This window comes from Balaenoptera acutorostrata, chromosome 4 (genome assembly GCF_949987535.1).
Source record: "Balaenoptera acutorostrata chromosome 4, mBalAcu1.1, whole genome shotgun sequence".
Classification (NCBI taxonomy): Eukaryota; Metazoa; Chordata; class Mammalia; order Artiodactyla; family Balaenopteridae; genus Balaenoptera; species Balaenoptera acutorostrata.
In genome coordinates, this window is record NC_080067.1 from 139,700,783 (window position 1) to 139,715,825 (window position 15,043).

Genomic DNA, 15,043 nt, shown 5'->3' on the forward strand with positions numbered 1-15,043 from the left:
CCCAGGCAAAACTCAGAAAATCAGTGTTTTTCACCTTGAAGCACTGAACCTGGCAATGCACACAAGAGGCACCATGAATATAATGGAAGAGTAAAACAAAAGTTCATTCTAAATATGAAAGGTGAACTTCTGTTGTTTCCCTAGCATGTTCCCCTCCCTCCCCAAAAGTGCTTCAAAAGTTCTTAATTCTTCTCAAACCATATTCTACTTCCCTAAAGGAGAGTGCTGGGGATAATGACTCCCCGCCCCCCCAGCTTTACTGAGAAGATTTAGGTCATTCTGCTTTAAGGCTCTTTAATTTTTTAAATTTACCATCCTACCTCGTTAGCCACAGACTCCCTCTGAAGTGACTTCTGAGGCTATGAGATTTTAAAACTCAGTTTAATCAGATGTATAAAGATAGATGTAGTCAAGAACTACCCATTTCCTTCTGCTCTCAATCTACGCTACATCAATGGCTTTTTATAGACAAAACAGAACTACAAGAAGGTTTATTAGATCAGATATGCCCAGAAAAAGATTTCTGCAGACTTCAAAAGATTCAGTGTTTCAATAAGTTGATACGTATTTGCTTGTGACTGAGCAAATACAAGTCCAAAACATGGTTGACAGGTGAATTTTTGTTACTTGGTCATATATTATCCTTCCAGACAGCTTAATAAAAAGAGATGCTAAATAATCTTTTCTAGGCTCCTCTTGGGCCTCAACTTCTCTACTACTTTAAGAAACTTGCTGTCACAAATATTCTCTCTACTTTGAATGTTTTTTTTTTTAGATTTGCCGCTATTTTATTTATAAGTATACATTTAACACAAGGAAATAAACACTGATATATGCAAGTCTAGTTAATAGTGGTGTAACTATGTATCATTTGGATGATTACATGATTTTAGACAACAAACTACACTGACAAATTAATGCGAGAAAATTCTTGGTCATAATATTATTAAGAATATATAAATTGAAATTATGATTGCTCCAAATTTGAAAATGGAAGTGAACTCATTTGGACAGAGTCGGAGTTTAACATCATCTGAAAGGAGGAGGTGGGTGGGGGTCAGGCTCTCCCTCTCCTCTCTTCTGTCTACAAAGACACACAGGCTTTTCTTTAGCAAAAGAACTTCTACTTGACCCCAATTGTTTCTCTACTGTCCTTTCCTTCTCTCTCTGCCAAACTTCCCAAAGCAGCAGCGCAGACCTGCTACCCCCCGCTTCCTCACCAACTGGCGTGCCGCAACCCTGGCAAACAGCCTTTGATCTCTCCCATTCCAAGCTCACCGACTAACCCAAAGGCTGCAGCCACTGCTAATTCATACAGTACCACTGAGCAATTTAGTAAAAGATGTTCCTTCCTCCGAACAGGCACAGAGCTTGGCAAGTAAACTAGTCTCTTTTGCCAGATGCCCTCCTCCGGAAAAAAAAACAGCAACCCTGTCAATAGCCCTTCCTCAGCCCTTCCTTTTCCTGACCCTTCTGATACTATTTCACACAACTGACAATCATCGTCTTGAAACTTTCCGATCTTTTCTCCTTTGGACTTTATGATTCTTTTTCTCTCTTCAGTAAACCCTCTTCTCTATGTGTATGCTTATTACAGGTGGAAGTCTTTGGTCCTCAGGAATTTTTCCCTTATGCTACTCCCTCATCAATTCCATTTACTCTTGGTTTTAATTATCACCTCAGTGAGCACCGTATCTAAATCGACATCTCCAACTCTTCACTGGCCATTTCCACTCAAATTCAAGTTTAAACGTAAACTCATTATTTTAGGAATATCACAGAAGTAGATTGATACTACCCTTGTTTTCAAGTTAATGCACCTCTGCCTGTCTAAGGAGGGCTGGGGTAGGAAAAGTCTGGGATTGTGATTTGATGAATGAAGAGAGCTACAGAGCGCCATCCCTTCAGGGATGACGACCTATGTGACACAGAGGCTCCACCTTTGGGGAGGACATTCATTGAGTTATTGGGTGAGTAGGAAATCCGTTATCTGAAAGTAGAAGATAGAAGAGGTCACAGAAGGTGGCTTCAAAAACCTTGTACTTGGGGCTTCCCTGGTGGCGCAGTGGTTGAGAATCTGCCTGCTAATGCAGGGGACACGGGTTCGAGCCCTGGTCTGGGAAGATCCCACATGCCACGGAGCAGCTGGGCCCGTGAGCCACAATTGCTGAGCCTGCGCGTCTGGAGCCTGTGCCCCGCGACGGGAGGGGCCGCGATAGAGAAAGGCCCGCGCACCGCGATGAAGAGCGGTCCCCGCACCGCGATGAAGAGTGGCCCCCGCTTGCCGCAACTGGAGAAAGCCCTCGCACGAACCGAAGACCCAACACAGCCAAAAATAAATAAATAAATAAATAAATAAATAAATAAGAAAATCCTTTAAAAAAAAAACCTTGTACTTGCTTCAATTTCTTAACCCAACAGTAAATGGTCCTTTCTCAGTTCTCACTTTTCCTGACCTTCCTTGTTCGATTTCATCGTACACAGTTGGTTCTCAAGAGATCTGGAAAAAATGAAGCAGCTTCCTAGAGTCCAAAATAATCAGTTCCCCTAAAAACCCTCCTCCTCCCACCTGCATTCCCTACTTCTGTATATCATACATAATTATTCTCTCAGTCACCTGGCACAAAAGCTCAAATCTGACTATTTCTTTTAAATCCAATAGCTGACTCATACATTAGGTCTACCAATTCTTCCCTTGCAATACTTCTCAAATAATCTTTTTCTATTTCTTTTCCCACACCCACAGCAAACATTGTTAACTCATCCACAGTTTCCCACCGAGTCAGGAAAAGCCTCAGTCTTGCTCAACTGAGACCTTTTTAAACCCACTATTAATGGATCAAGGCTGGCCCTTGCATTTAAACTGCTTTAGGCCTCCAATCTCTCCCTGTGCCAATCCATGCTGCATGCTAATACCAGGTTAAGATTTCAAAAGGCATTCATCATGTTGGCATCTTGCAGGCCACTGAAACAGCTACCCTAAATCCCTTACTAGACACTAAACATCCTTCACAATCTGTCAGCAAGGTACCTTTCACCCTAAACCTCCGCTTCCTCCACAAATCGTCTACTTTGGCCTATCAGGCATACTTGCTCTTTTCGAAAACAGCCTAGGCCACATTAATCTTTAATATCCCCATACCTCCCTTAGCCTTTGGTATTTAAATTATCAAAAAGCTGGCTTCAAATTCCACTTTATCTATGAAGCATTCCTTCACCCACCTCTAAAAAAAAATGTAGTTAACCTTCATCGGACACTTTGCCAAATACTGGGTCCAGTTATACATTTAAGTGATGCTGTCTCCAAAATAAGATTGTAAATTTGAGATATAAGGACATACTTTTCCACATTAAGCCTATAGTGGAGAACTGGGAAATAATAATTCTATCTTTAATTCCATAAAATAAAAAGATTTCCCTAAAGCACTTGCACGAGAATAACTCATATTAGCATATTATAATGGAACCACTTTCCTAAGGACAAATAACTGCTTAGAAATTTTAACTTAGATTGTGAGAGGACATGAGAGATGTCTGTACAATGCAGGAAGGGGCCACACACTGAGGAGTCTTCATCTGTGTAGCTGACAAGGCTGCTGAATGGGAGTATTATCAACATTAGACTTAGGGCATTCCTAAAAGTTCTCTAAGAATTAAACTAACTGTGTAAATAACACCAAAGGAATCAAAAACTTGTCTCTGCAAAATACAAGTACGGGAATTTGCACAGTACTCCTTCAAATAGGAATAAACCTGTATCTCAGGTTTAAGTGGGAAACCTCCCTTCTCTGTTCAACAGCAATTGGAAAACTAGTAGGAAAACTGGGAGACAATTTAGTCACTGCAGCAGAAACATTCCAGTGGCAATGGTTCTGTCTTTTTAAAAAATGCATTTACAATGCAACTGTGTTATAATTAAACAAAAGAACTGTATCGTTACTCAATTTGTACCCTTGACAACGACAAAGTCAACTGAACAAGTTCACTATATATACCAAATGCATTCAATCCCTGTGAGAGAAGAGTTTCATTTTGTCATTTCAAAAGAATCGTATTCGTTTGGTACTTACTGTCAGCTGATGAGTTGATTTCTGTCTTAATCTTCGATTTTTCAAGATCTTCTTTATATTCTTTCTTAAGCAATTTTACTATCTTTTTGCTATAACTTGATTTCTTCACTTTGAAAACTTCTTCATTTTCTTAAGAAAAGAAATTAAACCAAGTCTGTAGTAACCATTTTCAGACAGTATTTTCCATTCTAACTTTCAAATTCTTCCAAATATATACTCATACACGCCAAATCATTACATAACTTGAAATTATTTCAAATCTGTAATAGGTTCTCAAAAACTGAGTCAACTTCATAAATTAATCTGGAATAAGGCCAATTTGAGACTTTTTAAAAGGCAAAACCCATGTAACTGCAAAAAATTTTCCTGTGTCCTACTGTCTTCCTTGAATCATCTATTTCAGGAGTAAAAAAAAGTCATTGAAAAAGCACCTGATTATCATATTATTAAGGTATCTGAAACAAAATACCCAAAATCAAAAGGTGCTAGTTTACAGAGCTGTCAAATCTGAGTAACTCTATATCCATCACAAACTGACATACTGTTATTTCAAGACTAAGCTGAGAGCTAATCACTTTTCAAAAATAAGTTTTGATGACGTATCCATCATCCTTGATTTGAAAACTTTAAAAGTCAAATGCAAACACTTTACCAAGTTGTCCCTGTATCATTAAAAACAAAAATGTGGCTGTACTCCTCTCAAACGTAAGATAAAAAACAACAGGAAAGCCAAAGAGAAACTGCCTATTACTGGAAACAAGAAAGCATCCCGCGTCGAGATGCCTCATAACATGGACTTAATTGGGTTATATAAACACACACTCAACAATTCGGGAGGTAAAATGGTTTAAGATTTAAGGCTCATTTACGATCAGAAATCTAAATCCACTGCAGCCTGGTCCCTCACACCAGATTGGATAAACTGCCCTGAAATACCATTACACTGTCTCTCTTCATTGTCCAAATGTCAATGCGAGGAAGGCCGCACATCTGTACCCCTGTTTACTTTTATGGGTAAACTGAGGCTCCGCGATCGCAAGGGACTGGCCCAAGGTGACTCAGAACCAGTGCTTCAACTCCGGGCGTCTGTTCCCAGACCGAGTACTCCTCCTTACACACCCGGCCTTCCTGGTCAAGGATGTCTAACCAGGACGAGGATGGCAAAAGGCGTGGGCACGATGACCTACAGAGGGCTCAGAGAACGTGCCAAGAGCAGTCTGGGGACCTGACTCGAGTTCTCCCTAAAACACACCCGCCAGTTAAAAGAGGCAGGACAGGGAACACCGAATTTTCACTTGAAAAACTCAGAATGACTGATCTGAGATCCAGGAATAGAAGATGCACGGGAGGACGATGAAGAGGAGGCGGTAGTTAAGAAAAGGCTGGTGGCGGCGCGGGAACACGTCCCCAGCCAGAGCAGATGGCCGGAGGCGGGGACACTGTGCAGCGGGTCGGGCGGGAAGGGGCTCCGTTCCCGGGGGCTGAGGCTGGGAGTCCAGGGAATGCGGGGACTCGAGGTGGATGCGCAGGGTAGGAATGTCGGGATCTGGGAGGTCGAAGCGCGGCGGTTACCTTCGTCCTCATCCTGGAAGCTGAGCAGGCTGGCCCGGGGCACCTCTTTGTTCTCTCGTGGCCTCTTGCGCGGCTTCAGCCCGTTACCGGGCTCCGCGCCTCCCGGGAAGCAGCCCCCGGCTTCAATCCCGGGGCCCGAGGTCAGCGCGGCAGGAGGCGGCAGCCCCGGGCCCAGCAGCGACTCCCCCCCGGGGGCCCTGTCGCCGCCGCCGGGGCCCGGCTCTTCGCCGGTGCCCGGCGGCGGCAGCAACGGCGGCGGCTCCTGCTCCTCATCGCGCTCTCGCTCCTCCTCCTCCGAGTCATTTCGCTTACGCACGTTCACTCGCCGGGCCTTTCGGAACATTCCCGCGGCCCGCACGTCGGTCTCACACCGGCTCTCACACGGCGGCCCCTGCAGCGCAGAACTGGCGAAGGCGCACGCGCGCTCCCCCAAGCTTCAGCCGCGTCGCGTCTTCCCTCCAGCGACAGCGCACCCCCTGAGCCCTCTTGCGCTCACGCTCTCAGTACTTGGAGAGAACTCCGCGCCTCTCGCGAGAACGTCAGCTGTTTGCACTGTCCTCTGTCGGCGTGGAGGACTATCGGCATGGAACTCTGGGACTCCGGTGCTATCCGACGGGTCACAAAGAGGACCATAGAGATGAGAGGACAGAGTAAACCCTGCCGTCCCTCAGCCCAGGGAGCTGCAGTGCGCCTTCCGCACTTACGTAGTCACGCGAGGAAACCTCCCGCCAAGCGCTGGGAGGGGCAAATAGGGAAGGAGGAGGAGGGGAGGGAGGAGGAGGGGAAGGAGGAGGAGGGGAGGGAGGAGGAGGGGAAGGAGGAGGAGGGGAGGGAGGAGGAGGGGAAGGAGGAGGAGGGGAGGGAGGAGGGGCGGAGCCAGAAGGGGAAGCCAGGTTTGGCGAGGGAAAGTGCAATCCGGAGGGCGAGATGTTACTCTCGAGACTGAATTGAGGTGTGGTATGATAATTATGACTAATTCTACTGAGTAATACTTCGTATGTCTACAGCTTTATCGCTACCGAGCACTTTCAAAAACACTGAATCTCATTTAGGATGAAATGTTCCTTGGCCTGATATTTTAGCCACCTTCCCTCTGTTACAACGAAAGCAAAAGTGTTTTTGGTGTTTCCGAAAGAATGCCAGGTTTGCTAGCAGTTCCGAAACCTGGCTGATTTCAGAAACAAACGGAAGGAAAAATCGACTTGAGGGTTGGAGATGGTTGTGACACATTTCAGACTTGTGTCACAGAGTAACAATCTTAACTGCCAAGGGCGGAACCGGGTATTTGACTTTGAAGTGGAACTCACCGGCTTTCTCATTGTGCCACCAAACGTAGGGCCTTTTCCTTCACCTGTGTGCATATATGCGAATTTTCTTGTCTCAAAATTCAAAAGGTAACAAGGGGCATCCATTCATATAGTGAAAAAAAGCCACCCATCCTTAGAAGCCTTCCAGTTTGCCGGCAATGTTAAAAGTTTCTAATGATCCTCCAGAGATATTCTATGAACATAAAAGCAAAGATGTATATTTTATGAATTACCCTTTTTACACAATGTGCAAACAGTGCATTTTTAGTCTAACATAAATTGGAGATCAGTTCATATCTGTTCTTAAAACGTTGTCTCTTCTAATACCCACCTGCATAGTGATCCATTGTTAGATTGTACCATAATCTATTTAACCAGTCCCATTAAAAAATTGGTATTAATGTTATTTCCAGTCTTGCTGTAATAATCAATGCTGCAATGAGAAGCTTCGAAAAATGGTCACTAGTAGGATGAACTAGTATTGGAATTGCTAGATCCAAAGGTGTGCGTTTGTAATTTGGCTAATTCTAAGCTGTTCTGTATAGCAGCTGTGCCAGTCTGTGCTCCTACCAAAGTGCCTACTTGCCTACACCATCCTGTCAAAATTTCACTTGAGATTTAAGTTCCAAGCTGAAAAAGATCCCAAGCTCAAGAATTTCTATGTCATACACATCTGCCTCTGGTTTTCTTTGATTGGATTTGAGATCTGCCCACCCATGACTCACTTCTGGAAACTGGCAAGATGATCTAGGCTGAGAGCGTCCTCTGTAACATTTTCTTCCAGTTAATAGGGAAAGTTAATAACATCTAGCTTCCATTCTACTCAAATTACTCTAAGTTCTTATATTCTGGCTATTCAGCATTGATTTAAGTTCTGATTCCAACAGTGTTTTGTTGGTGAAATTGAACTCCAATTCCTATCACAAAAGATTCAAATTGTGCCTGGTCAGCCTCTAGACACCAACTCCAGAGCCAAGAGACAGATTTGCAGTAACTTGATTAGGGTAGAGGTAACAAAGACAAGGTCCAGAGGACTTAAAGACTATTTAATATTTTGGCCTAAAACCTCAAAAAGATCTTCCACTGTACAAGTGGTGGTTGAATATGGGTAGAGAGGAGAACACTGGTCGTTTTAAAGCAAGCTAACAAATTAAAAGACAACATGTATTTATAACTTTGACAACATACCTATTCAGGTAATTGAAGGGCAAAGTTAAACTGTTAGAAGTTACCTTGCTGCCAAAGCAAGCCAAAGGTCCTTCTAGAGGTTATAGACCCTGTGGAAATTATATTCCTGAAACTGAGTAGCTGCTTTAATTGCCTGTCATCCAGTATATTACCTGAAACTAATTATTTTATAAAATGCTCTGTGCTTTGAGTATTAAACTGACTAATTTGTTTATTGAATACAGTATGTCATCACTATGTTTTTTTTTTTTTTGGCCATGCTGCATGGCACGTGGGATCTTAGTTCCTGCACCAGGGATCGAACCCGAGGCCCCTGCGGTGGAAGCTCGGAGTCTTAACCACTGGACCTCTAGGGAAGTCCCAAGTGTGTCATCACTATTTAATGTTGGAGTGCTTTTAGTATCTGGGAAGACAAAGACTGCTTCCTTAGAACTCTTACATCCATCATTTTGTTTGAATCAATCAGTTAGTTCAGTGCTTTTTTAAAGTTATCTTTCCAAGCAATAATTCTGATTAGTTGGTGTTTTTTTTTCCACCAAATTATGACTTTACATGGATTAACTGGCCCATAAATTCAGACAAAAAAGGCAAACCACTTTTGTTTTATTTGCCGACTCAGACTCTGTAGTCTGGAATGATAGTTACCAAATTCAGGTCTATGAACCTGTGAAGTTTTCCCTAGGCAGCTGCCAGATGAGAAGAGTAAGAACAGTCTGTTCATGTAGAGTAGCCAGATGTCCTGTCTTGGGGGGAAAAAATGGTCCTTTATTCAGAGATTGTCTTTCTCTTTCCATGTTAAGATACTGAAATCTCTTTCCTTATATGAAATAATGATGATAGTATATGGTAGTGTGTTTGTTTTTATACCCTTATTTGGCAAACTAAATAGTGAAAGCAATGAGTCCTCCCAAATTGTTTATTTTATCTAAAAATTTTATTTGGCAGGCAAATAAATAGTCTAAATAATAGTCTAATCTAATAGTCTATGAATCCCTGATCTACAAAGTTTTCTTTTCTTCCTAAAACTATAACTCAATAATTCTGTTCTGGAAAAAAAAAAAAGCTGAAGAAATCATTTAATTATTTAATTAAATTATGTGAGCCCTTGCCTTGGCAAAGACAGCTCTGCATTAACTTAAAGTAAAATGTAAGCTTCATGGGGGAGGAGATTTTATGTTTTGTTCACTGCTAGCTTCAGAGTACCTACCATAGTGCCTGGCACACAGTAGGCAATAAATATTTGTTGACTGAATGGTACTAGACATTATCTGTGTATTTAATTAGTGGTAAATGTTTTACCCTATGTTGATATAAATCAATATTTTCAACAGTTTACATCTCTTTATTCTCAAAACAAGATCACAAGACATTTGTTATAAGTTACTGGGTAGATTAGTTCTTAAAGTAGTTATAGATACCTCCCCCTCTGCCTTTGGGAACTGCCTTCTCTGGGAGAAAGGCACCCCACCCAGCGAAGGTTGGAAGCCTGGTTACATTGTACTGACTAAGCAAAGGATGGGGACCTGATCCAAGGTAGGCCAATCACGTTCTCCCAAGATTTTGCACTTGAAACAGAGACAGTGAGTCCCTGCTTGTGGCTGGACTTGTAGTGAACTCAGAAGCTGCAGGAAAGCCATAAATTACCATGTCAATTCAGGAGCTGAGAAAGCTAGTCTGTGTATCAGGAGAGAAGGATGAAGCAGATGTGCTAGAAAGCAGAAGAGGACAAAAAGGATAGCATATGGGATTCTCGTGCCTTTCCCGGTTCCTATTCTCAACTCTTCTTAAAGCAGGACTGCACTCCTGTCTGTGGGTTCCCTTAGATACCCCCAGAATCCTTAGAATAAATGTCTTTTTGTTTTGTTTTGTCGTTGATGATGTTTTGTTTGTGTGCATGTTTGCTTAAAGTAGTTCAAGTTTATTTCCATTAATTAAAAGCTAAGAACACTAGGACCAAAGAGTTCTAACGAAATAAACAAGAGTTATTTTAATTTTGTAGTAATGGTAATTTTATCCAACTTAATAACTCTTCAGTTATAGCTTTTGTTCAGAGAGGAGCTTTTCTTTCTTCCTTTTTTTCTTTTTTTAAGATATTCATAGAGGTATGCTCACTGACATTTAAGTAGTGGGTTAAAGTGAGGAAAGCTCTTTACCTTGCAAGTATATAGTTATTGTAAGTAAAGAGGGACAAGTATCTCCATCCAGAGCAGGTAAATGGTCCTCTTAAAAATGTTAGAAAATTTCTATATTCTCTGTCTCAAACTGCATTTAGCCATTGTATCTAATTCAGTAAGATTATCTTTTCAGTCAAACCATGATTATTGATGGGATCCAGATTTAAAAGAGTCAGACTTATAAAAGTTAAAAAAAAATTGTTTTTTGCCATATTAGTATCCCTGGTGGAAAGCCACTCAACTTTTATAAATGTATTGGCAATTCAACTGTAATGGCTATTCCTTACATTTTCTGAAATGACAGTTTCTTCAACAAAAAGAAAGTTGGTGAAATTTCTCTTCATCCAAATTTAGAGTAACATAAAAGTAAACGATGTTTTATTTCCTTGCATGGAAATACTGAGCTTATTCAGTATTTTTAAAATACATCTTCTACTTAGACTGGGTAATTCTATTATCATCCATTCATTCAACAGTACTTATTGAGCAGCTGCTATGGTCTGGGTACTATGCTAGGCAATAGGAATCAATATGAACAAGGCAGATGTGTTGTTATAATGAACAGGAAAGGTGTGTTCTTTCGCCTTCTGGATCTTTAGTCAGGTGCTGAAGACAGATAAAACATGTAAAAAGCCAAAATTTTATTACAATTGCAGTTAATATTATGAAGAAGTCAATAGGATATTATTATGCAAAAACCACAGATATAAAATCATAAATTTCAATTTGATTCATTTTTTTCCTTTGTGCCAATGGCCATTTATTTATTTATTTAAAAAGATTTATTAATTTATTATTTATTTATTTTTGGCTGAATCAGGTCTTAGTTGCGGCACGCGGGATCTTCGTTGAGGCACGTGGGGTCTTCGATGTAGTGCTCGGGTTTCTCTCTAGTTGTGGTGCACGGGTTCCAAAGCGCGTGGGCTCTGCAGTTTGTGGCACCCGGGCTCTAGTTGAGGCTCGCGAGCTTAGTTGCCCCGCAGCATGTAGGATCTTATTTCCGCAACCAGGGATCGAACCCTCGTCCTTGCATTGGAAGGCGGATTCTTTACCACTGGACCACCAGGGAAGTCTCTGGCCAGTTTAAATATCTTCACCATTAGTAAATGTGGAAAGATTTCTGGGATTGTGTAGAGCATTTTCCTTCAAGATGATTACAGTTAGTAGCTCCAGGATGTCTCTTTTAGTAAACTTTTCTTTGAATATTTCATGCAAAATGAGGAGCAGCTGAAATCGTTTTATCTGTTTAGTATTTTATATCTTCTAGTGTTAAAATGTAAAAGAGTATATAATTCATAATCATAGTACCTATATGATATTTATATTACATTCACAATGGACACTTTATGAATACATCTAAGAACTATACAACCAATGCAAAAGCAAAAATAGTGATGCATCCTTTCTGAGAGAACTCACTTATCTCTGTTAGCGCAATATCATTTGTACATTACTGTCTTTCCTTCTTGGGGAAAAAGTCAAAAGCAGATACGTTATTAAAGACAACAGAGTTGGGGACTTTCCTGACGCCCCAGTGGGTAAGACTCCGCGCTCCCAATGCAGGGGGCCCGGGTTTGATCCCTGGTCAGGGAACTAGATCCCACATGCATGCCACAACTAAGAGTCCACATGTTGCAACTAAGAAGCCCGCATGCTACAACTAAAAACAAAAACAAAAACAATAAAAAAGATCCTGCATGCCACAATGAAAATCCCGTGTTCCACAACTAAGACCTGGTGCAGCCAAAATACGTAAATTTTAAAAAAAGACAACAGAGTTATAAGTATCTCTTCTGGGTATAAAGACAAAAGAATATTTCTTTTTTCTGTGTTATTTAGTTTTACTCTAGGGCAGCAAAACTATACAATAAATACACAGTAACATTATAGTATGATTACAGAGGGAAACATCAAATCAAGCTTTGAATTTTATTTTTAGTATTTATTTATTTATCTTTGGCTGCGTTGGGTCTTCGTTGCTGCGCACGGACTTTCTCTAGTTGCAGCGAGCAGGGGCTACTCTTCGTTGCGGCGCGCGGACTTCTCACTGCGGTGGCTTCTCTTGTTGCGGAGCATGGGCTCTAGGCGCGCGGGCTTCAGTAGTTGTGGCTCGCGGGCTCTAGAGCGCAGGCTCAGCAGTTGTGGCTTAGTTGCTACGCAGTATGTGGGATCTTCCCGGACCAGGGCTCGAACCCGTGTTCCCTGCATTGGCAGGCGGATTCTTAACCACTGCGCCACCAGGGAAGCCCGAGCTTTGAATTTTTGAAAAAACTATTGAAAAAACTAAGTTGACTTTAAAAACTAACCTTTGTCTGATTTTAAGAGTACTACCTGCATTACTACATTTTAGAAATTTAGAAAATGTAGAACAATACAAAGAAGAAAATAAGAATCACTTATAACCTTAACAGTTAATTTTTGGTGAATTTCTTTCCAGAATTGTTTTATGAAAATTCACTCATTCATTCTTAGTGGCTTCAACATTCCAGTGCAATATCTACTTGGAGTTAGTTCTCTAACCTCCTGACTCTAATCCTCCTATCATAATCATTGCATCTTGGACCTCCTCCAAGTTACTAGGGAGTTACTGGGAGTCTTCCCCAGTGAAAGCGTCACTTCCATCCTTCTAGTTTGCTTACTCTACCTCCGGTCCAATGAACCCATCACTTTTCACTGCCCATCCTCTTGCTCCTGCCCTTGTTTCCCTCCTTATCCAGATTGGATTTCATGGGGACAAGATTATAGTCACTCCCTTGCAACAACTTCAATTCCCTTTCCCCCTCCTGCTTTGTTGTACTCACCCAGCAAAACCCTAGTCATAGTTGAGCCAGACTGTGGCCTTCTCTTTATCTGTCCCTGAGTGGCTAATTTTCCTTATTTTCTCTTAAATTAACTACAGACTTCAAATGGACACTAAATACATTATTTTTCTTTGTAATACATTATTTGAATATGCTTCTCAGTCTCAGGCAGATGAAGTAGTCAAATAATGTGTAAGTTTATACGGGATTTTAATAATATAATCAGTGAGCTCAAATATATAGATAGATAGAATTTTGTACTCTCCAAACAGAGTCTATTTAATCACCTACGTCATCTGTGAGACATTTATAAATATCAGTCATTAACCTGGCTACCAAAAAAAAACAAACAACCATGAACAAATTCCTCAAAATAGAGATTTTTATAGGGCACGTTTTCCAACCAGAGAAAAAGTTAAATGACAAACCAAATTCAAGAAGTTGAATGACACTTCCTAATTAAAAAAAAAAAAAAAAAAAAGCCTTCACTACGTTGGAATTAATAAACCGTCATCTAAATCTCTGAATCAAAGAGGAAATATACATTATCTAAAAACTCTAGAAATTAATAAAAATGTTATTTCCATATAAACATATATAGTACATAGCTAAAGGGGTACACAGAGAATAATGTATAACTTTAAGTTTATAATTACCAAAGTGAAAGCAGAAATAAAGTATTCAGCCTCAGAAATGACAAAGGAAAGAAAAACCCAGCAAAACAATTCAAAGAATGTGTGGAGTCGGAATAGTCAAAGATAAAACAGTAATTAATAAATTAGAAAATAATAAAATAAATCCCAAAACATAGGAATCACAAGAAAAACCCAAGCTTAATTAAGGAAGAATACAGAACACACATACATATCCCCACAACTTTACATATAACCAGACACGAGGAAGAGCCAAATTAATTATGAGAAAATGTGATACGGAACCCAGGGACAATACGTTTGAAATTCTACAGAAAATGTGTATTCTAGCAAAATACAAATTTCACAACTGACTTAAGAAGAGCCTAATAGCTCTTAGCAAACCAATAAGCAAAGAAGAAGCAGGAAAGACTTTAAGTAAGAGGTAAATCGACTTTGAGTTAAAGATGTGGGAATAACCGTAGGTTTTTATCATTTCCTTCTCCCATCACTCCAGTGAAACAACGGCAAAGGCTTAAAATGTGTAAACATATGGCAATGAAGAGATCATGAGAGAGTCATCTGCACCTTAGGGATTTCAACAAATTTATCTATCTCGTATTTTTAATGTTCCCGTGGTAAGTTTGCTTTCCCATACCAGGAGATTATTATGTACCTCTTCTCAAACCCTTCATGCTATCCCCAACTAATAACTACATAATTCTTTACTGAAAAGAGAGAACCATCAGAGGGAACCACATCTACAAACCAGCTTGTATCTGTACTCCTCTTCCTTGCCTCCACTCATGAAAATGAAAAAAGTGGCCTTCTCCCTATCAAAGATGAATTCATCAACTTGTGCTCAGAATTCTATCCCCTTAAAGGCTTCACTCTTTTGGCCTTCCTATCTTCTGCCTCATCAACACTTTGTACTGTGTCATTCCCATCAGCATGCACACCTACATTAGTAAGTTCATCCTAAAATTTCTTTTGACCACTCTTTCCAGCCACTGCTCTGTTTCTCTCGTCTCCTTCACAGCGAGACTTCTCCATACATTTGTCTTCACTAACTCCAGCCCTTTCTCATGTCCCATTCATTCCTCAAACCTCTCCAATCTGAGTTCTGTCCTTACAACTTTACTAACACTTCCATTATTGAGGTCACCAATGCCTTACCTCTTGCAAAGCCAGAGGACCCTCCTATGTTTACCTTATTTGACCCATCAACAGCCTTCAACGGAACTGACCCCACTCTCCTACTGAAAACACGGTCCTCTCTAAGGTGTGCTGGGGCTGGCT

The 15,043-nt window shown here is 40.8% G+C and overlaps 1 protein-coding gene across 3 annotated transcripts in view; it reads right to left on the reverse strand.

The window, feature by feature from the left end:
* The window catches only part of PAXBP1 (PAX3 and PAX7 binding protein 1), a 34,972-nt gene extending 28,751 nt beyond the window's left edge, over positions 1–6,221 (reverse strand). Inside the window, exons 1-2 of one of the 3 annotated variants that reach the window (XM_057545328.1) lie at positions 5,643–6,221; positions 4,071–4,199 (exon numbers count right to left, since the gene is read on the reverse strand). In XM_057545328.1, the coding sequence (XP_057401311.1) occupies positions 4,071–4,199; positions 5,643–5,985 (472 nt within the window). In that variant the 5' untranslated portion in view covers positions 5,986–6,221. The remainder of the gene's footprint in view (positions 1–4,070; positions 4,200–5,642) is intronic. The other 2 variants (XM_057545331.1, XM_057545330.1) reach the window with 2 other exon arrangements.
* Positions 6,222–15,043: the final 8,822 nt, after the last annotated feature.